At 35.6% G+C, this 21,607-nt stretch overlaps 1 protein-coding gene across 3 annotated transcripts in view; it reads left to right on the forward strand.

The window, feature by feature from the left end:
- The window catches only part of SIK2 (salt inducible kinase 2), a 121,407-nt gene that overhangs the window by 4,135 nt on the left and 95,665 nt on the right, over window positions 1–21,607 (forward strand). For all 3 annotated transcript variants that reach the window (XR_290540.4, XM_001500043.7, XM_070272767.1), the window contains exons 2-3: window positions 8,226–8,342; window positions 11,227–11,290. Coding sequence is in view for 2 of the 3 variants with exons in the window: in XM_001500043.7 (XP_001500093.4) it covers window positions 8,226–8,342; window positions 11,227–11,290 (181 nt within the window). In the remaining variant the exon portion in view is untranslated. The remainder of the gene's footprint in view (window positions 1–8,225; window positions 8,343–11,226; window positions 11,291–21,607) is intronic.

Below are 21,607 nucleotides of genomic sequence, written 5' to 3' on the forward strand. Positions count from 1 at the left end.
CTGGGTGGGCCACCAAAGCCGGACGCATGAACTTAACCACACGGCCACGGGGCTGACCTCCCCTCTAGTCTTTTTTTATATGCATTTTTTTCCCATAGTTGAGATTACATCTTATGTACACTTACATAAATTGTATCCTTTTTTCCCACTTACCGTTATTGCCTAAGCATTTTGCTTATTATATATATAACTTTATAAGACATTTTTAATAGCTGCGTAGTGTTCTGCCTTGTAGATGAATCCTGTTTTACTTAATGATTTCCTAGCTATTGAAAAGGATAATTTCCAGTTTTCACTTATAGTAAATAAATTGCAGTGAATGATTTTTGTGTATGTAACTCTTGTGTCTTCGCTTTTAATTTTGGGGGGAGGAGGGATTGGGGGGAAATTCCTAGAAGGGAAATTACCAAGTAAGAAGGTATTATTTTTATATTAAAGAATTATGTATTTTTACCGAATCTCTCTTGTTTATTATTGAAAATTAAAAAGTATAAATAAATGAAAAGAACTACCCATAATGTCTCCAACCAGGGATAACCATCCTTAGTTATTTTCAGACCTTTTCTGTGACAGATAGTTGAGTTTTCCTCAATACCATACCTTTTATATTGCTTAGCTAAAGAGCATATTAATGTGTGGTCCATGAAATCTTAAAGATATTTCACAGAGTTTCTGAAAATTACCTTATTAAAATAGCATGTAGATGTTGGGCATTTACATTCCTAAAACTGATAGCAAGGACACTCTGAAAATTGCTTTTCTTCACTGAAAAGCTTTCTGTGTGCAGTTTGGGACTTTTATATTTAGGCATAATTCTTAAACTAACTATTACCTTAAAATGTGTTTTTAAAGCTTTCCAAATAAGGTATCAAAATTGCATTTTTAGAGCAAGAGTAGAAACAACAGAAGGGGCATATTACACCCTGATTACTATAGTGTTTCTTGAAGAAGAGAACTTAACTTTTTTAGTACGTTTAAACTTTATATTTTGCTTTAAAATTTTAAGACTCTTCTCAGTTGTCATGTTGTTAATCTTGTGCTGTGAAATATTCCAGATTGCAAGAAGCAGCTGTACTATGTGCAACAGGACTTGTTACCAAATAACTCAATCACTAATATTTGTATCTAGGCCTCTGTATGATCTTTAATTGTGTGTTGAAATAAAAATTGTATTTGTCATGGACTATATATGCATTATTAGAAATTGTTCTCTAGTTTCTTGGCACCCAAGACAAGTAATATTTGGCAAATTATTTTTTCTAAATATTGTTCAAAATGATCTGTTCTTTTCGGAGGAGGGTGAGGGAGACAAACGTGCAAAATAAAAGTTGTGTAAATTTTTATATTCTCTAGAAATTTTTAACTTTAACAGAGTTTAATGTGTTCTCGTCTTCATTCCACTGGGAAATTCTATCTCAGTGTCAGGCAATTAAGAAAACATTTATTTGGAAATAACTGAAACTGGCCTTGATTCTTGGATTCACAGGATGATATTTGATTTATGGCCCACTGCTGATGGCAGATTCATTTCCTTGAAGCCAGATGGATTCCAGAAATTCATTAAGATATCTTTCTTCTTCAGTGTGCCTAGTACCTCTTCTACCTTCCACGTTCATAGTTTTGAAATAAGTTATTTCTGTAAAAGTTTCTTTATGCAGAACATTGGTGGAGAATGCTTTCCTGCTCTTCAGAGAGAAACAGCCCATAATCCAGTTTGAGATTATTAGAAGAATCAAAGACAATGACATTTGGGAATTTCATCAGAAACTCTCCATTTTAAGAAACATTAAAAAATACTTTAAACAAGATGAATCTTGGATGAATTAAACTGAAAAATGATGCTAAAGTTTGTTTTAAGTTCTTCTTTAGAGTAAACGTAGTATTTATGTGTTTTTCCTCCAATTACAAAAGATATGTATGTTCATTTTAGATATTGTTGAAAAGATCAAAGAAGAAAATAAACATCCTTAATTCCACCATCCAGACCAAGAGATAACCACTGTTGATATTTGGTTCATATCCTCTTATTTATTCACATATATTTTATTTATATTTATATATATAATCTGTTTTTTCACTTAATGTGTTATTAGCATTTCCCCAAGTTTAAAAAAAAATGCCTAAAGCATGGTTAAATAGTACCCTTGCATGTGACTTTATATTTTATTTAATCTATTTCTTATTATTGAACATTTAGACTATTTCTCTCTCTTGCTGTTTCTCTTTCTAAAATAATGTTTCAGAGGGTATTCCTGTATATACGTCTTTGTTCATCCTCAGAGTAGTCTCATAGCACTGGAATTCTTGGGTCACGGAGTATGTCCTTTACATCCACATGTTATGGCATGAGATGCCAAATTACCCTCCAGAAAAGGAATACCTATGAATTTTCATCAAGAAGAATGCATGCTTACCAGCAATATTATTTTTTAAGTTTTTCTCAGTTTGATAGGGGAAAATAATATTTTTATTTGAATTTGTATTTTGATTTACTTTGATTACACAGTCTTATAAGATTAAATATTTTTGTGAATTCCTTTTTTGTTCTTTGGCCCACTTTTTAATTGAGTTGTCTTTTTTTTGATTTGTTTAAATAGTTTTTAAGGTAGGAGATTATTTTTGATCACTTCTTTTACAGTCTTAAGCATTCTCAATTCAGTTTTTATGGATCTCAAAGTGTAGTGACATTCACATTTCCTCCTGTCTGTTTTCCTCTCCCAGCATTATAAAATACAAATCAAATCTTCATGAACATTTATTTTATTATATAAATTTTTTGTTTTAAAAGTCAAGTTTTAAATTTGAAAAAATGTTGACATTATTCTTAAAGAGTACCTAGAAGTGTCCAAGTCAGTTTTACTACTGACTCTCACTGGTTTCAGAAACTTTTCATGTAGACCAATCATATTCTTTTTTTTGGTATGGAAGATTGGCCCTGAGCTAAGATCTGTGCCAGTCTTCCTCTAGTTTGTATGTGGGACACCGCCACAGCATGGCTTGATGAGCAGTGTGTATGTCCATGCCTGGGATCTGAACCTGCAAACCCCAGGCTGTTGAAGCAGAACACAGAAACTTAACCACTATGCCACTGGGCCAGGCCCACATTCACTTTTCAATCAAATGATAGGCTAGTATGTTCTGATTCCACCCATGCTTTGATGTATAAACTTGAAAAGTGCATTTATTTTTAATTTCAAATATCTAATCATATGGTAAGGATAATGCTACTTGGTACTTCAGAAGGACAGTGTAGACTTAGTGTATTAGTAGTAAGCAGCCCTGAAGCAAGTATTACCCGAGACGGCAAACATACATTAATCTCTTCTGATTTGTTGCTAGAATAGGTCTTACTGTGTGACTTCCTTACAAAGCACCCCAAAGCCACCATTGTATGTGTGGTTTCTTTAAGTACGTGAAATTAATATTTCTTTTATGGGAAGTGAAATAATTTTTTCTAAAATTATCAAAGGGTAACATTACCATTAAATTATATTTTGAAAAATGAAAAAATTTCTTTTATCCATCAGTTTAACACTATTTCATTTCTGCTCTTGAATTTAATCCCTTGTCTTCCTTGCAAATTTGTATTTTACATAGTTGTTACTTTTATATATGTATATTTTTTTTTGCTTAATGTTGTTGGAAGCATTTCTGTGTATATAGTTTTCTTAATATTTAAATCTTATAAAATAATATAGCCATTTTGTAGAGAATTTAGAAAATAAGAAAATGAAAATGGCTAATATTTCACAGATGAAGTTAGCATATGTGGTAAATATAACTCCGTTTCATTTTTCTTTTTTCTTATTGGAAAAGTAATTCATGCTTACTGAGGAAAAACTGTACCTAAAAGTATAAAGCAAGAAAATAAAATAATCCCTATTTTTCACCCACTGATAACATTTTTGTCATATTTGTATCTAGATTTTCCTGATCTTTTTCTACACATACTTTGTGTTGAGGCTATGCTGATATCCTGATTTCTTACTTAATATTTTAGTCTAAACATTTTTCCATATTATTAAAAGGAACTATTTTAATAGCGTGTCATTAAATAAACTTACCATAACTCATATAATTATTTCCCAATTATTGTTTATATTTTTTATATTGTAAGATAATATTCTTGAATATGTTTACACATAAATTTTTATCATCATTTCAGATTATTTCCTTCAAATAATTTCTCAGAAGTAGAATTCTTAGGCTAAATTGGACAGATGATTTTTAAGGTTCTTGGTAAAGATTACCAAATTTCCTTCTAGAAAAATTATGACCTATTTTATATTCCTACTAGCAGTATGTAAAAGTGACCATCTCATTGAATCTTAGCTCACAAGGGTGTTTACTTTTTAATCTTTGCAAATATAATAAGTCAAAATGGGTATTTTTGAGATATAATTGACATATAACATTATATTAGGTATTTTATTATTCTTAATTCACATTTTCCTGTTTCTGAGGTTGAACAATTGGTCTTTTTTAATTCATGTTTTCCTGGTTCTGAGGTTGAATAATCAGTGTTGCTACTTTACATGGTATTTAGTTTGGTAGTAATCTAGTTTATCTAATACACCCTTCACAGTTGTATAGGAAACCTTCCTTTTGTCCCCTAGGAGAAGGAATATTAATTTTTCTATCTCCATATAAATTCACTGAAGGATTTTTTTAAAGCTATTGCATGCATAATTAAGAATTAAAGAGGGCCCAGCCCATTGGCGTAGTGGTTAAGTTCGTGTGCTCCGCTTTGGAGACCTGGGGTTCCCAGGTTCAGATCCCAGGCGTGGACCTAGCACTGCTTGTCAAGCCATGCTGTGGCAGTGTCCCACATAAAATAGAGGAAGATTGGCACAGATGTTAACTCAGCAACAGTCTTCCTCACACACACACGAAAAAGAGCTGAATAATTTAGATGAACAACAACGAAAAGGGATCCTTCGATTTACGGAGTCTCTTGCTTGACTTTGCGCAGGTTTTTGTCCTTGGTACCACATTTAGAACTAAGTAGAGAAGGGGTGCAGAAAGTAGGTTCCCAGAAATCTAAGTTATAATTGGAACACAACCCTTTTGTAAGTTGGGACTTTCATACACCATTGAGGAAATCCCAAGGTGCAGATTTTTGTTGATAAAATTTGTTTTCCAAAATGTGTTCTCTTTGTTCTCACAGGTCTATTAAGTTCCTTGAGGGTAGGAATCAGATCTTGTTCATTTTTGCATCCTGGGCATAATTCCGGGCACACAACAGGTGCTCAGTAAATGTGTGAATAATAGGCTCTTTGAAAGAGTGAGAAGATTGCACTTGGAGTTAGATGGCCTGCGGTTTTTTCCCATTAATTCGCTTGCACTTTGGCACCTTTGTAGATTATGTAACATCTTTTGAGCCTCAATTTCATCAACTCATGGATGTACTCCTTGTTCATTTACTTCTCCAAGTCAAGAAGTAACCAAGATAAAATACGTTAAAGTGTCTTGTTAAATTAAAAAGTGCTGTGCAGTTGTGAAAGTCATCATCATCATCATTCTATTTCTGGGAAGTACTTGATAAAGAGTCCCATTGTTAAGAAATTACCTGGAAGAGGATGGCAGAGACTCCTAGCTAATCACCAAAAATCCACTGTTTCCTTTTCTTCCTGGTCCTACAACTGGACTGTTTCTTGGCTCCCTTGCATTTAGGTATGGTCATGTGACTGAGTTCTAATTAATGGAGTGAACAGAAATAATGTGTGCCAATTCCATGCCTGGCCCATAAAAACCTGTCATGAGTGCTCCTCCAAGCCTTTTTCTCTTGTCTGGCTAGAATGGAGACCACCTTCAGGGTAACTGTGAAAGCCACCCGTTAAAGATAGAGCCTTCTTGCACTTCATGTGCCTGCATGGAGGAGGCCACCTGCTAGCTTCTCTCTTCCAGTTCCACAACATAAGCAAGAAATAAACTTCTGTTGTGTTTGAATCATGATACATTTTGGGGTCTACTTGTTACAGCAGTTAGACTTGCCCTAACTATTTATAAGGAGTATGCTGACACATGCTTTACTTTTTCTTTAGTTCTTTGCTTTCTCATAATCCTCTTATAGCAGGCTTGCAAACAAAGGGGTAATTGTAAAGATATAAATATAGAGGCCTGTAGTCCGTATACATACAGTCTGTGTCCAAAGATAAAATGGAGGAGAGAATTATATTTTGTCATTTAAGACTTTTTGGCTGAGAAAAGTTAAATAATGAGGTTTATAGTTTATTATTATGAAATTTAATTAAGTAATTTATATATTTTTCACTTTTTCATTGTTTGAGGTCAAGGTTCCCAAAGAATATCAAAGAGGAGATATCTCTTGGTAATACCTTGCTTTAATTGTATTTAGTATCTAAACTTTTTCTTTAACATTAAATATGTTAAATAAGTACTCAAGATATTATATATAGTAAAAATTTTTCTAAATGACAGTAATCATGCTGAGATTTTTTCAGTCATGATTTCTTTCTCTCCAATTCTTTTTTCTATTAGATGGTTGTGAACCATTTTGTTATAAAAGCTTTTTGTTGGGGTGGGGGTGCTGGTATCTAGAAATCGTAGGGAAAGACATTTCCTTCAAAATATGTGTGTCTGTAAAACTCCATGTTAGCTTCCTAAGGAATATTGGGGAAATTAAAATATTCACATCTTTTTTATCTGGCAGCTTTTACCCAAAGTTATTCAAAGTAACTGCAACTGTCTTCTCTCATGCTCCTAGTTGGGGAGAGGGCTTGTTTTAAACATATTTAGGTTTGCAGTGGTCCTCAAATAGCAAGTACGATATTAATCAGTCTACGTATCAGGCAAAGTATAGCACCTTTTAGTTTCTAAAATATTTTGATTATGGAAATACATAAAATACCACCAAACAGAATGAAAATAGCTATCACAAAACCTACGCACTCTACTGCCTAGAGAAGGAGCTACCCTCTTTCTTCTTAGGCAATAAATTTAGTTTTAAGCATTATATTTAGTAATCTGATTTCCTCTGAGAAGCTTGATTTATTATGAGGGTTACAATTAATTCAAACCAGGAAACAAGCTGTAGACAGCAAATGAAAAATAGAGAAAAGTGAGAGAGAAACCTTACAGTAGAGCTTTAAGAGATAACAGTAAAGGACACAGCAGCCGTAAGGAGAGAAGAAAAAACTAATTGTTCAGAAGTCTGAGGGAATTAGGTGAATTGACAAGCTAAGTCCTATTTTCTTGGATACATTTTAGGAGTATTAAACATTTATAGCACATACAACAATTGATATTAAAAATTACCCTGAAACAGCAGCGTAAGACAGTTGTGTTCAGAATACTTTTGGGTAGAATGTGAAGAACATTTTAGAGTTTCTTCAGAACTTACTATAATTAAGTTTGAGTGGTTCCCAATTATCTGAAAATTTTATGTAAATCAGAATGGCTTATTTCCTAACCAAATATCTAGTAATTTTAAAAAATTAGTTCTTTTTGGTTGCATGAAAAAACTACTTGATTTTTGATTTATGACTACCTAGTTATTCACCTTCAAATGCAGTTCCTTCAAATTATTACCCTTGGAGTGGTTTGGGTTCCTATCTCGTTATGACAGGCAGAGGACACATTTTTTGAAATCAAATTCCTTTAAGGAAGTCAAAATTTAGGGTAAATACTAACATTTGAGGTTTTTGCACTTTGATTTTTAAAATGAAATTTAATCCAATTGGTATTTTTTCATGTAGATGGATTTTAATGCTTTATATTTAGCTTTTTTTCCCAGAAAGATAACATCTGTAGTCTTTGGAAGCATCACTTGCTTTTCTAGAAAAATTGTGTTTCAGTACAACAGAAACTGTCTTCTACTTGTCTGATCATATGTTTATAGTTACTCTGCAGTGGGATGATAACTAGTTGAAACTGCTGACGTTTTATTTCTTCAGTTTATAAATGGAGTAAAAAGGCATTATAGTTCTACTGAACGAGAAATATGTTTGTTAAAGTAACTTCGCAGGGTTATTCTTCCTAGTAGGCTGAAGGCACTCTCAAACAAAATCCACCACAGTGCCTTACACGTTGTAGATGTTGAAGAAATGTTTACTGAATGAATGAATGAGCGTTGGGTGTAACTAGTTATCATCATCGTCATAGGAGCCTACAGCCAAGTCTCAGTTGTCATTTATTGAAAAGATTCTTAACTGGAAATTGTTAACCATTGTGTACTAATTTTATTTATTTGTTCTGGGATGCAGGTGGCAATAAAAATTATAGATAAATCTCAGCTGGATGCAGTGAACCTTGAGAAAATCTACCGAGAAGTACAAATAATGAAAATGTTAGACCACCCTCACATAATCAAACTTTATCAGGTATGACTCAGCCTTCTACCTCTCTCTGCTTCTCACTTCCACTTCTCTATTTTGCATCATAGTTTTTCTCTTTTATGTTAGTTAGATAATTATATGCCTTTATTAAGCTCAGTACATCCATTTTTCTATATCTAAATTAAAATTAGGAAATCAAAAACTACTAGTAGCTTAATTTTAAGTTCTCGCTCAGACTCAGTTATTTATTTAAAAAGTTTAGAGTTGGGCATTTATGACACCCTGCTTAAACCTGCTGGGTTTGGTGACAGTACCATTAATGAAGATACAGCAATTTTGCTTATTTAAAAAATATACTGTTTGTGTTTTATGAAATACAAAGGCTAAAATAGTATATGACTTAGTGGCATGCTCTGAAGTACCTAGAGCCAAATCTTATATTTTGTTTGGGTTATTTTATCAGATAAAGCAAATGAGCCATTTTTTAAAAAATCAACTTTATTAAGATATAGTTTTTGTAAAATAAACTGCACCCACTTCAAGTGTAAGGCATATTTTTTAAAAGTAAGATTTTTCTCAGATTTTTAGAGAGTAATTCATGTTTTAGAATGGTAATCTACTACGAAACATTTTTTTTTACATTTCTAGTCATTGATATGTAGAATTTCTGTTTTGGAAAACTACTTTTTTTTTGAGGAAGATTAGCCCTGAGCTAACTACTGCCAATCCTCCTCTTTTTGCTGAGAAAGGCTGCCCCTGAGCTAACATCCGTGCCCATCTTCCTCTACTTTATATGTGGGACGCCTGCCACAGCATGGCTTGACAAGCCGTGCCATGTCTGCACCAGGGATCCTAACCGGCGAACCCTGGGCTGCTGAGGTGGAACGTGCGCACTTAACTACTGGGCCAGCCCACGGAAAACTACTTTTAAACTACAGTGTTACAATATGCCAGCCTGTGACTTTGATCTGCAAAGTATGATGTGTGCCCCAAATAGTATGCTGGTCTCAGCCTATGTTGGTTTGTGAGAGCTGATTGTTAAATTTTCAGAAGTTTTGTAAGCTGATAAACATCGTGTTAGTAGCTCAAAATCAGTGATGGTAGGTGTATTTACACCACAGAATGTGGTATAAATTTGGTTTACAATTGGTTTACAAGTCAGGGCCTTTTTTTTTCCTCAAAGCTAGTGCTAGCACACCACTGAATGCATTCAAATGGTTAGCACAAGTGTCCTTTGGGGTATAAAAAGGAAAATATTAGAACTTCTGATTATGTTTATTTTTTATATTTATCTTCTTGTGGGCATTTTCTAATGTACATAATATATTTACACAGTGGCACAAATATGTAATTTGTGTCTCTGTATGTATATATTCATAAATACGTGTACATATGTGTGTGTATATATACACGTGTATGCATATGTGCATTCATATGTATACTTGGCTAAACAACTTTCTATTGGTAGAGGTTTGCAGTTAAAAAGGTGGGGAGACCATTGGAGACCATTAGCATTACCATTAGCTAAGAGTGAGAGACTATGGTGTGCCACTCAGAACAATTTCTAAAGTTCAAAAACGCAGAGGGCCTCTTAGGTCAAATTTATATCAGAATATTTCTCCTTTTAAGCTTCATTTATGTATTTTTTAATATTCCTAAAGAGGGTACTTATAAAAAACTAATCACATCCTTAGAAGTCTCTAATGAACCGTGAGCCAACCTGAGGTTAAAACTACTGTGGTTCACATGATAATTCTATCTTTATTTGAACAAAATAATCAGTTAAATTGATTTACTGTTTGACTTGTTTAGAACCAAATTGTAGGTAGCTCTTAGTTTTCTGGCCTGATAGGGGATAGTCCTAAACCTATATGTTAGAGCAAAAGTAGTTTTCAGCCTTTCAGTAGGTAGCAGTTAAATTTTACATTATTAGCATGTGCAGGAAAGTAGAAAGAGAAAGAGTGTTACAGAGAAGAAATCTAAAACTCACTCATTTTGAATCTATAAATTAGTTTCCTTTCAGTTCAGTAGTTTGAAAAATTAAGTTTGTGGGGCCGGCCCCGTGGCCAAGAGGTTAAGTTCTCGCACTCCGCTTCGGCTGCCCAGGGTTTCGCCAGTTCGGATCCTGGGCGTGGACATGGCACCCCTCATCAAACCATGCTGAGGCAGCATCCCACGTGCCACAACTAGAAGGACCCACAACTAAAAGAATATACAGCTATGTACAGAGGGCTTTGGGGAGGAAAAGGAAAAATAAAATCTTTTTAAAAAAAAGAAAAATCATGTTTGTGACAATGACACGCTTCCTCTTTGAACCTAGAAAAACTAATTTAAATAAAAGTGTATAGCACTGGAGTTATGAAAAAGCTTTTGAACAATGTTTTAAAATAACAATACTTTGTAGCAATATGAAAGTATAGTAGGAGGAATATCACATTTTGTGTGAGATTAGCTAGGCTCCAGGCCAGATAAACTGATTTCTCTTTTATTTTTCTTTTCTTACACAGAGTCTACCATATCGCAGGGCTAGAAAAGTCAGTGAGAAGGTGGTGAAAAGGCAGTCTTCAAAATTCCTGTTAACCTATATTAGTATTTCTCACAACTGAGCCTAGCAGTCACCTGGGGCTTTTGTTAAAATGTAAACTCTGTGTCAGGTCTCGGGTGAGGCCTGAGATTCTGCATTTCTGACAGATTCCTGGGAGGTGCTGGTTCTGCTGCTGGTCCATGGGCCACACTTGCAAGAGCAAGGATCGAGATTTTTCACCACAGTGTTAGCATGAGGGTATTGTCAATCTTGTAAACTTCATCGTCTTCTGAATTGTTCATAACTTTGATACTTTTATTCATTTTAATTTAGATAACTCCATAGAATGTTATAGTAAATTGCAGTCCTTTCCTGTCAGACTAATATGGAATTATTTATCAATAGGTAATGGAGACCAAAAATATGTTGTACCTTGTGACAGAATATGCCAAAAATGGAGAAATTTTTGGTAAGTATTTTTCTTTAAATTTTTTTAAATTTGAAAACGTCATTAATCTTCATGAATGGAGTATTTTCTGTTAATTCTTCTACTTGTTTAAGAGTTGGTAAATGAATTAGAAGTTTGTAAGCATTAGAATATAATAAAATATCCAGTAAGCTAAAAATATGGAATATGATTTACTCTCTTATATTTTATGATATTGAAGCTATGCTTAATTCTCTCATTTGCATTAAAGAGATTGGGGAATCAAAGATAGGGAAAGGCTTTCAGTCATATTGCAAGGGAGATTTTCTTTCCTTTTCACCTTTCTTTCCAGGGGAAATGTCAGTCAACAAATATTTCTTGAGCTCCTACTGTGTGTCTGGCATTGTACTAGGTCTAGGGAATACAGTGGTGACCTAAATAACACAGTCTCTGCCACTGTGGATCTGACAGTTTAGTAAGCTATTAACTATAGCTGTAAGACCTCAGCAAGTCACTAAACCTCTCCAGGACTTGGTTCGTTTATCTCTGATAAGAAAGTATTTGATTAATTGGTTTCTATGATCCATTCTAACCCTTAAAAATTATAAATATTAAATCTAGCTTTCACCTTTTTTATTTTTACTCTGTGGAGCCAGAACACTGTAGATAGTCTAAATATTTTTGTTTTTTAACCTAAATTTAAGTCCAAAATTATTTTTTAAACAGCTTTGTTGAAGAATAATTCACGTAGAATAAATTGCACATATTTAATGTGTATAATTTAATAAGTTTTCATACACACGTGTATATGAGAGAAACTATCACTGCAATCAAGATATCTATCACTCCCAAACGTTTCTTTGTGTCCCTTTCTCTTGCCCCACCTCACCACCAGGCCATTCCTTACCTGTTTTCTGTCACTATAGATTAGTTGTGTCTTCTAGAATTTTATATAAATATAATCATACAGTATGTAATCTTTTTTTGTCTGGCTTCTTTCTCTCAATATAATTATTTTAAGATTCATCCATTTTTTTGCATGTGTCATTTCTTTTTATTGTGAGCAGTAGCCTATTATATGAAAATACGCCAATTTGCTTATCCATTGATATGTTGATAGACATTTGGGTTTGTTTCAGTTTTTAGCTATTATACATGAATTGCTGTGACTGTTCATGTACAAATCTTGAACTTACAATCTACCTTCAAGGAATATTCACCACTTCACATGCAGGATGAGAACCTTAAAATAATATACTTCTATTTTGCCCTTTCTGGCCTTTATGTTCTTGTCATACATTTTACTTATACCTATTTTATAAAACATAAAATACAGTGTCATTATTTTTGTTTAAGAAGTTAATTATGTTTTAAAGGAATTTCAGTATTTTTTTAAAATCTTATATATTTGGGGCTGGCCACGTGGCCGAGTGGTTAAGTTTGTGTGCTCCGCCGCAGGCGGCCCATTGTTTCGTTGGTTTCCTGGGTGCGGACATGGCACTGCTCATCAAACCATGCTGAGGCAGCATCCCACATGCCACAACTAGAAGGACCCACACTGAAGAATATACAACTATGTACTGGGGGGCTTTGGGGAGAAAAAGGAAAAAATAAAATCTTTCAAAAAAAAATCTTATATATTTTCCATTGGAGTTACCATTGCTATATCCCCATAAGTAGATGCATGTTTTCATCTTTGTTCTTTACGTAGATACGTATTTTCATCTGGTATAATTCTTTTTCTGCTTGAAGGATTTTCTTTATTTTTTCTTGGAGTGCAAGTCTGTTAGTGCTGAAATTTTTCAGCTTTTGTATGTCTAAAATAATCTTTATTTTGTCTGTTTTTGAAAGATATTTGTACTGGGTATATAATTCTAGGCTGACTTTTTTCTTTCAATACTTTAAAGATGTTGTCCTACTGTCTTCTCATTCGCTTTATTTCTGACAAGAAATCTGCTACCATCTTTTTCTTTAGTCCTCTGCATGTAATGTGCCTTTTTTCTCTGGCTGCTTTTAAGATTTGCCATTTGTTACTGATTTCAAAAGCTTCATTACGATGTACCTTTGTGTAGTTTCCTTTATTATTCTTATGTTTGGTCTTCATTGAGCTTTTTGGATCTGTAAATGTACAGTTCTCATCAAATTCAGAAAATTTCCGGCCATTATTTTCTTAACTAATTTTTCTGGCCCACCCATCTCTCCTCTTCTTCAGAGACTCCAATTGCACATATATTAGGCTGTCTGAAATTGTCCCACAGCCCACTGATGCTCTTTTCCATTTAAAAAAAATTCCTCTTTTGATATTTCACGTTGGATAGTTGCTAGTTCTGTGGCTTTAAGTTCATTAATCTTTTCTTCTGCAATATCTAATCTACCATTAATCTCATCCAATGTATTTTTCATCTTAGACGTTGTAGTTTTCAGCTCTATAAACTTGATTAGGGCCTTTTTAAAAAACCAACACAAAATTTTTAATGTCCATGTCTCCTAATTCTGACATCTCTAGCAGTTCTGCATCAGTTTTGAATGGTTCATATTTCTCCTCAGTTTTGGTCATATTTTCCTGCTTCTTTACATGCCTGGTAGTCTTTGATCAGATGCCAGACATTGTCAGTTTTACCTTATTGGTTGCCACATATTTTTATATTCCTATAACTTGTCTTGATCTTTGTTCTGGGATGTAGTTAAGTTACTTGGAAATAGTTTGATCTATTTGGGTCTTCCTTTTATGACTGGAGCAGTGCTCAGTCTAGGTCTAACTATGTCCCACTTTGGAGTTTTCTACCCAAATGCCCCATGAATCCTGGGTGTTTTTTAGCCTGGCCAGTAGGAGCAGGTGCTGTTTCTGGTGCTGGGCACTGTTCTCTCTAACCCTGTCAGACAGTTCTTTCTGTGGCCTCAGGTAGTTTTCTCACACGTGTGTGCCAGTCGATATTCTGAATGTCCAAGGAGGGCCCTGTGCAGATCTTTGGAGATTTTTCTGTGTGTAGCCCTTCTCTCGTAGTCTGTTTTGTGACCTCTGTTTACCTTGTTTTCCCTAGACTCTCAGCTCTGTCTTTTCAACTCAGGGACTTCCTTGGGCTCTGCCTGGGTTCCCCCTCCCTACATTGTAGCCTAGACACTCTCAAGGCTTTAGTTGAGGGCATTCACAGGCCTCACCTAATTTATTTCCTGTCTCTCGGGGATCACTCTCCTTCTTTGCCTAATGTTCACTGTCTTATAAGCAATGTCTCATATATTTTTGTCTGTTTTTGTTTGTTGGGGGTGGGTTGTTTCAGGCAGGAGAGTATATCTGATCCCTGTTACTCCATCTTGGTCAAAAGTAGAAGTTTCTGATCCTCTCAAAATTATCTTTCATTTTAGTTATTTTAAAAACAGAGAATTATATACACTTCTGTAGTTTTGAAAAATGTATTATTTATGGTTGAATTCTAAATAAATAGTTCTGATTGAATAATTTTCTAATTGTATTTCAAGAAAGATAGTTGGCTTGCTTCTTTTACTTATTTTTTTCCCTTTTTTATGCTAATGTTTATTGAGCTTACTTAAACTCTTAAGATACTTGTTTCAAATAGAAGCTTCTTAACTGATGCTATAAGGGAATGATATGGGCTTTGAAGCCAAGCAAATCTGGTTTACAGTGCTGGCTACACCATATTAATTGTTGCATTGCTTTGTCAAGTTTCATCCTTTCCTTTCCTTTCTTCTTTTTTTTTGTTCTTTTCCTTTCTCCTTCTTTCTTTCCTATTCTTTCTTATATTCACTCATTCATTCATTCATTCAGTCAGTCAGTCTTTCAGGAAGTCTTTATTGAAACCATTATGTGTCACACACTGTTCTATGTGGAAAAAATACAACAAAGAAGGGGCTGGCGTGGTGATGTAGCAGTTAAGTTCATGTGCTGTGCTTCAAGGGCCCGCACGCAGTTCACCAGTTTGGATCCCAGGCACTGACCTACGCACCACTTAACAAGCCATGCTGTGGCAGGCATCCAACATATAAAATAGAGGAAGATAGGTATGAATGTTAGCTCAGGGCCAATCTTCCTCAGCAAAAAGAGGAGGATTGGCAGCAGATGTTAGCTCAGGGCTAATCTTCCCCCCCAAAAAAAATATGGCAAAGAAGAAAACAGACCAAAATCCCTGTTCTCTTGAACCTTACTTTCTAGTGTGGGGAGAGAGAAAATAAACAAAATAAGTAAATTATGTAGTATATTAAATGGTGATAAGTGCTATGGAAATAATGAAGCAAGGAACGGGACATGGGGAGTGAAAGTGTTGATTGCAGTATTAAATAGAGTGGTCAGGGAAGCCCTCACTGACATTAGAGCAAAGACTAGAAAGCACAGTCATATAGATGGGGGGAAAGAGGGTGATCCAGGAGAGGGAAGAGTAAATGCAAAGGCCCTGGAGCAGCAGTGTGCTTGGTGTATTCAAGGAACAGCAGGGAGGCCAGTGTACTGGTAGAGAAGCAAGCAAGAGGGAAGAGCAAGAGTGAGCAAGGAGGCAGAATAGTGGGAGATGAGGTCAGAAGGTAAATGGGAGGCAGGAGTGGGGCATATTCGGGGACTCTGTAGGCCATTATAAGGACTTTGGCTCTTACCTTGAATAAAATTAGGTAACCATTAGAGGGGCTTGAGCAAAGAAGTGATTGTATCTAATTTAACATTTTAAAAGCATCATTCTGTCTGCTGTATTGAGAAGAGATTGTAATGAGCAAGGATAGAAACAAGGAGAACAGGTAGTAGGCTGTTGCAGTGAGAGAGAGTGATGGCTCAGACCAGGTAGTAACAGCGTTCATAGTGCTAAGTGATCAGACTCATGAAACGTTTTGAAAGTAGAATCAGTAGGATTTCTTGACAGATGGAGACCACCTAAATAGTGGGTATGGTTAAGGAAGAGACCAATGTCTGATCCCCAAGGCACTCAAATGTTGAAAGTTTGGGGAAAGAGGAGGAACCAGCAAAGGAGACAGAAAAATACCAAGAAAATGTAGTGTCCTGAAAGCCAAGTGAAGAAAGTGTCCTCAGGAGGATGGAGTGAACATCTGTGTCAAGTGCTGCTGATAGATCAAGAAGATGAAGAATGACAATTGACCATTGTATTTAGCAGTTGGTGACAGCAGTTTTGGTGGAGCAGGTGGGCCAAAAGCTAGACTAAAGGGTTTTAAGAGCAGATGAGAAAAGAAAAATGGAGAGAGCAGAAGAGACAACCTTACAAGGATTTCTGCTGCAAAAAGGGAGAAAAGAAATGGGGAAGTAGTTGAGAAGGGCAGTGGGTTCAAGGAAAGGATTTTTAAGTCTTTCCCCACTGGAATATTTTTAAAGCTTCAGGCTATCGTTGTATGAGTAAACTAGAAATGGTTGTTACCTGTTAGGTGTCATTTGTATGAAAACAGAATGTTCTAAATTGCTCTTTCTTGCTAAGACCTTTGATGATAAAAGTTTGGATCATATTGTTTTATATAAATTGAAGCAGCATTTGGGGATTTTTAATGTATAAAGTTTATTTTTAATGTAAAATACCTAGGTTAAATATGGAAGATAAGACAGTAAACTATAGATTCAGGTAGGTACAAGCAAAGAACAGTCTGGTAGACAGCCAGTTTCTGACATGCAGCCATGAGGATAGTGAAATAGAAGTGAGAAGTTGCAGTCCATGGAACATTAATCAAGTAGTGAAAAATATGCATACGATTTTAAGCGAATTTTGAGCCAAAAATGTTTTAAGTCTACTGGAGACTTGAAATGAAAAAGAACCACATAAACAGCATTGAACTATGTATTAAGAAATATATATTAGGATTTATTTTTTTGTGTTTGTAACGTTGGAATTACTCTTTGACTTTAGAAGTATTCCTTTAGTGCCTACTCTGTGCTGAAGGGCATTGTGTTCCTTTTTTTTTTCATTCCCTTAGTTTTTATATTTAGTTGGCCGGCAGATTATACTCTGTGTTCTTGAAAAATGACTTGAAATTAAATCCTTCTGTTTCCACAGTCATCACCCTGATCTAGGCTTTTATCACCTCATGTCTCAGTTAGTAAACACCTCATGTTTTACCACCTCCTATTTCTTTTCTAGTCAAGTACATTCCGGGTATAATTCCTATTTAGTCTTCCCTGAATATGATTTATATTATATTACTACTGTGTTCAGTAACCTTCCTATTGATTACTTGATAAAATCCAGACTCTTCAAGCTGTAAGTAGAGTAGCTCCACTAAGTAAACAGATGTGCCCAACTGTTCCTTACATAGGTCTACAGATTATCTTGGGTATGGACAACCAAATTGCAAGCTGTCTGCTTCAGTTAATAATCTAATTTCTTTCTTTTACCCTTTCTTTCTGTCTGTCTGGCTGTCTCTCTTGATCTTCGTATTTCTGTCTTCTAAGTTTTTATCTTTACAAAAGTTAAACGTGTACTAGTGTAAGAAGTCAAATAACCGTAAGATTTGTTACGCAAAAATATCGATTTCCCATCCTCCTTCCCACTCCTATTTCCTTCATCATAGACACCCACTTTCTTCTTTTAGCTGATTAGTTTAGATTTACCTCCATTTCCCTAAGTAATATATTTAAACTGCTGCTTCAGGCTTTTTTAATATGCTATTTTAGGCATAATTTCTTGAATATGTTTTGAATTCTTTCCCTGCTTCTATATGTAAGAGACGCATGTTAGAGAGGTGTGTGAGGACCAGTTGTGGGAGACCTTGAGTGTTTGGATAAAGGGTTAGGATTACTTGTTAGAATGGACATCTGTGAGCCAAAAGGTGATCTTGTGTATAAGGGCTTTTTAAGAAGATAAATCCAGCAGGGGTGTGTAGACTGAATTAGAGGAAGAGGAAAGTGACCGATTAGGCAACTATTTTGATTGTCTAGGGGTAAGAGGCTGAATGCCTAGATTAAGATGTTAGTTGTTAGGGGCCGGCCCAGTGGCGCAGCGGTTAAGTGCGCACGTTCCGCTTCGGTGGCCTGGGGTTCACCGGTTCAGATCCCGGGTGCAGACATGGTACCGCTTGGCAAGCCATGCTGTGGTAGGCATCCCACATATAAAGTAGAGGACGATGGGCACGGATGTTAACTCAGGACCAGCCTTCCTCAGCAAAAAGAGGAGGATTGGCAGCAGTTAGCTCATGGCTAATCTTCCTCACACACACACACAAAAAAGATGTTAGTTGTTAGAATCTTGAGAAAAATTTTAAGCAAAAGGTATTTCCATTCTAAAAATAATAAGTAATATTTATTGAGTATTCCCTTTTTGTTGGGTACTATTTAAAGGGTTTTACCTGATTTTTTAATTTAAAATCCTAAAACCTTGTAAAACAGGCAATGAAAGATTTGGTAACTTGTCCAAAGTTACACGGCAAATAAGTGGCATAGTCCAGATTTGAACCATGCAATCTCAAAGCCTGTATGTTAATAATTATACTCCACTGCCTTCCAAGAATTCTTATTGATTGTCAAGAGGAAAACATTGAGTTAGGATTTAAAGCAAGTGTGATGGAAGAATATTTGTGATGTGGTTAACAGCAATAAAGAGGTCTGGTTCCTAATTAAAAAATTACAAATTAGATTTTAAATGTGCTGTTGGAGATAACATCAGGACTTTTAGTTTGATACGAGCTGTTGGCAGTTGAAGATATGGAAGCAAATGACAGTCAAAAGACAGCTTAACTTCAACATAAAAGACAAACAACCCAATTTAACAAAGGGCAAAAGACTGGAACCAGACACTTCACAAAGGAAAATATATAAATGACAAATTAGCACATGAAAAATTACTCAACCTTATTAGTCATCAGAGAAATGCAGATTAAAATCCACAGTGAGATAACATTGCTTATCATCTAGAATGGTTAAAATTTAAAAGACCAATAGTACTAAATGTTAGTGGGGATATGAAGCAACTAATATTGTCATACATTGCTGGTGGGCGTGTAACACGGTACAACCCCTTGGGAGAACGGTTTTTCAGTTTCTTACAAAGTTAAACATATATTTACTCTATTACCCAGTAATTCCATTCCTGGGTATTTACCCAAGAAAAATTAAAATAAGTGCCCATAAAACAACTTGTACAAGAATGTTCATAGCAACCTTTTTCACAAGCAGGAGCAGCTCAAATGTCCATCAATAGGAGAATGTATCCTGAAAAATAGTAATGCAGTGGAAGACGACATAGCAGTAAAAAGGAGTGAACTACTCATACATGCAGCAACACGAACACATCTTACAGACATGCTGAGGGAAAGAAGCTAGACACAAAAGGGTCTATACTGTTTAGTTCTATTTACATGAAGTTCTAGAACAGGCAACACTAATTAATGGTACTAGAAGTTGAAAAGGGGTTGTCTCTTTTCACTCTTTCTAGGGAGACAGGAGACTTGTCTGGAAAGGGGCAAGAGAGAACTATCTTGGGTGATGGAAATGGGTTTTTTTTTTTGTTTTGAGTGGTGGTTATACAGAGTATACAGTTATCAGATCTCATCTAAGTAACGCCATAGGAATCTGCATTTTATTGTACATAAATTATCCTTCAATAAATTCTTTTCTCTCAAAAAAGAGTTCAGTAGTAGAGGTATAGATTTGGGAATTATCTGCACAGAAGTGATGAGTGAATCTGTAATTAATAATGAGATCTCAGAGAAGAAGGCTAAGAAGTGCGTTGTGATTCTGCCTTCATTTAGAAGGCAAGCAGAAGTGGAATTGGTGAAGTAGAAGAGTTATCTTGAGAAATAAGAAAAGTTTCTGTCCTGATTAGCCAAAGGGGAGGGAGCTTGGAATGAAGGGGGATGTATTTGGTCATTACAACATCACAGATGACTTTGAAGAGAGTACTTTTCAATAAATTGGGGATAAAGCCAGATTTCAAGGAGTTATGGACACATGGCTGGTGAGGAAAGGGAGAAAGGTATTATAAAACTATTTTGAGGTTTTCAAGGTAGAAGGAGAAGAGAAGGAAAGAACTGAGGAATAATTAGGGTCTATAGAATTCAGTATTGTGTCATGGTTTTGTTTGTGGTGGTGGTCTTGGTGTTTGAAGAAGCTAGAAACGAAAAGAATACAGGCAGGAAGGCAGAGATAGTTGGTGAAACAGGGTCACAGAGTAGACAAGAGGCAGTGGGATCAAAAGCACAGATGGAATGGTTAGCTTAGAAGAGAGGAATTCCTCCTTCTCTGAGAAGATATGCCCAAGTACAGTCACAGAATTAGAGCTCATGGTGAGGATATGGCTACAGAGGTGCTTTGGGGTGAAATAGAAGGAAGATGAATTTGTTAATATAGAAGAGACTTAATTCATTCCGTGATGTAGCAAATGAGACATCAGGGAAAGAGCAGTACATTAGACACTGCACTGTGGGGAAAGGTTTAGAGCAGCTGGTGCTGCTCAGATGATAGTCAAGGGATGAAGAAAAGCGTCGATCATTAGCAGTGAGGGAGTCTCCGGTAGACGCACAGTCAGCAGCAGTGCTTTCCAACCCAGGAGGAGAAAAAGTAGACAGTATGAATGACTCAGGTTGGGGATTGGAATGGTAGAAAGTCAAATGCATATAGGAGTTGCTGTGGCCAGAGAGATCAGAGTTGAAGTGGCCGACCACAAGATCCAAGTTCAGGAGGGAGGTAAGTGAGGGATCTCATGAGTTGAGAAAATAGAACAGTGGAACAACTGAAGGTTATAAAGAGGGTGAAGTACTTTCGGGAAAAACATTCATATACAAAAAATAAAAACTCTAACCTTGAGCCCTATGTAACCTCCCAGCAGCTTGCCACTTTCAGGTTCTCTCCTGCTCCTGGCACTGATTGTCCTAACTGTGCCCTGCTAATTCAGGAAAGTCCTTAGTTCTTTGCACTCTCCTCATCTGCTGCTTCTTTGCACAGAGAGAGGTTTCCTGTGCCATCTGGTTTTCTTGCTTTATCTGTCTAGGTTTATGCCAAAAGGGTGATTTTGGAGGCATGCTGGGAGCGATGTACAGTGCATGATTCATACGTTATGAGGCTACGGTCTTTCTGCCCTTTATTTTTGTTTGGTTAATTAGATTGCACCTCATTCCATAAATAGTTGAAGTCTCTTTAAAGGAGAAAAATACAAAAACAATAGCTCTAAAATATAAATCAGAAAGAACTGACTCAGAAAATACATATAAGAGTAGAAAACAATCACGGGAGGTGAGGGTGGGAACACAAACATGCAGGCAGGAAGGGCCTAAGAGCTTCAGGTTTGGCTCTGAACTTTCTGGCGGTCAAAGTGAAAAGAAGATATAGTGCTACAGAATTTTATCTAGGAGAAAGAAATGTACCTATTCCTCAAAGAAAACAAACTTTTCTTGGCAGTAAATCCTAGAATAAACTTTTCTTTTGGA

Source organism: Equus caballus, chromosome 7 (assembly GCF_041296265.1).
Source record: "Equus caballus isolate H_3958 breed thoroughbred chromosome 7, TB-T2T, whole genome shotgun sequence".
Classification (NCBI taxonomy): domain Eukaryota; kingdom Metazoa; phylum Chordata; class Mammalia; order Perissodactyla; family Equidae; genus Equus; species Equus caballus.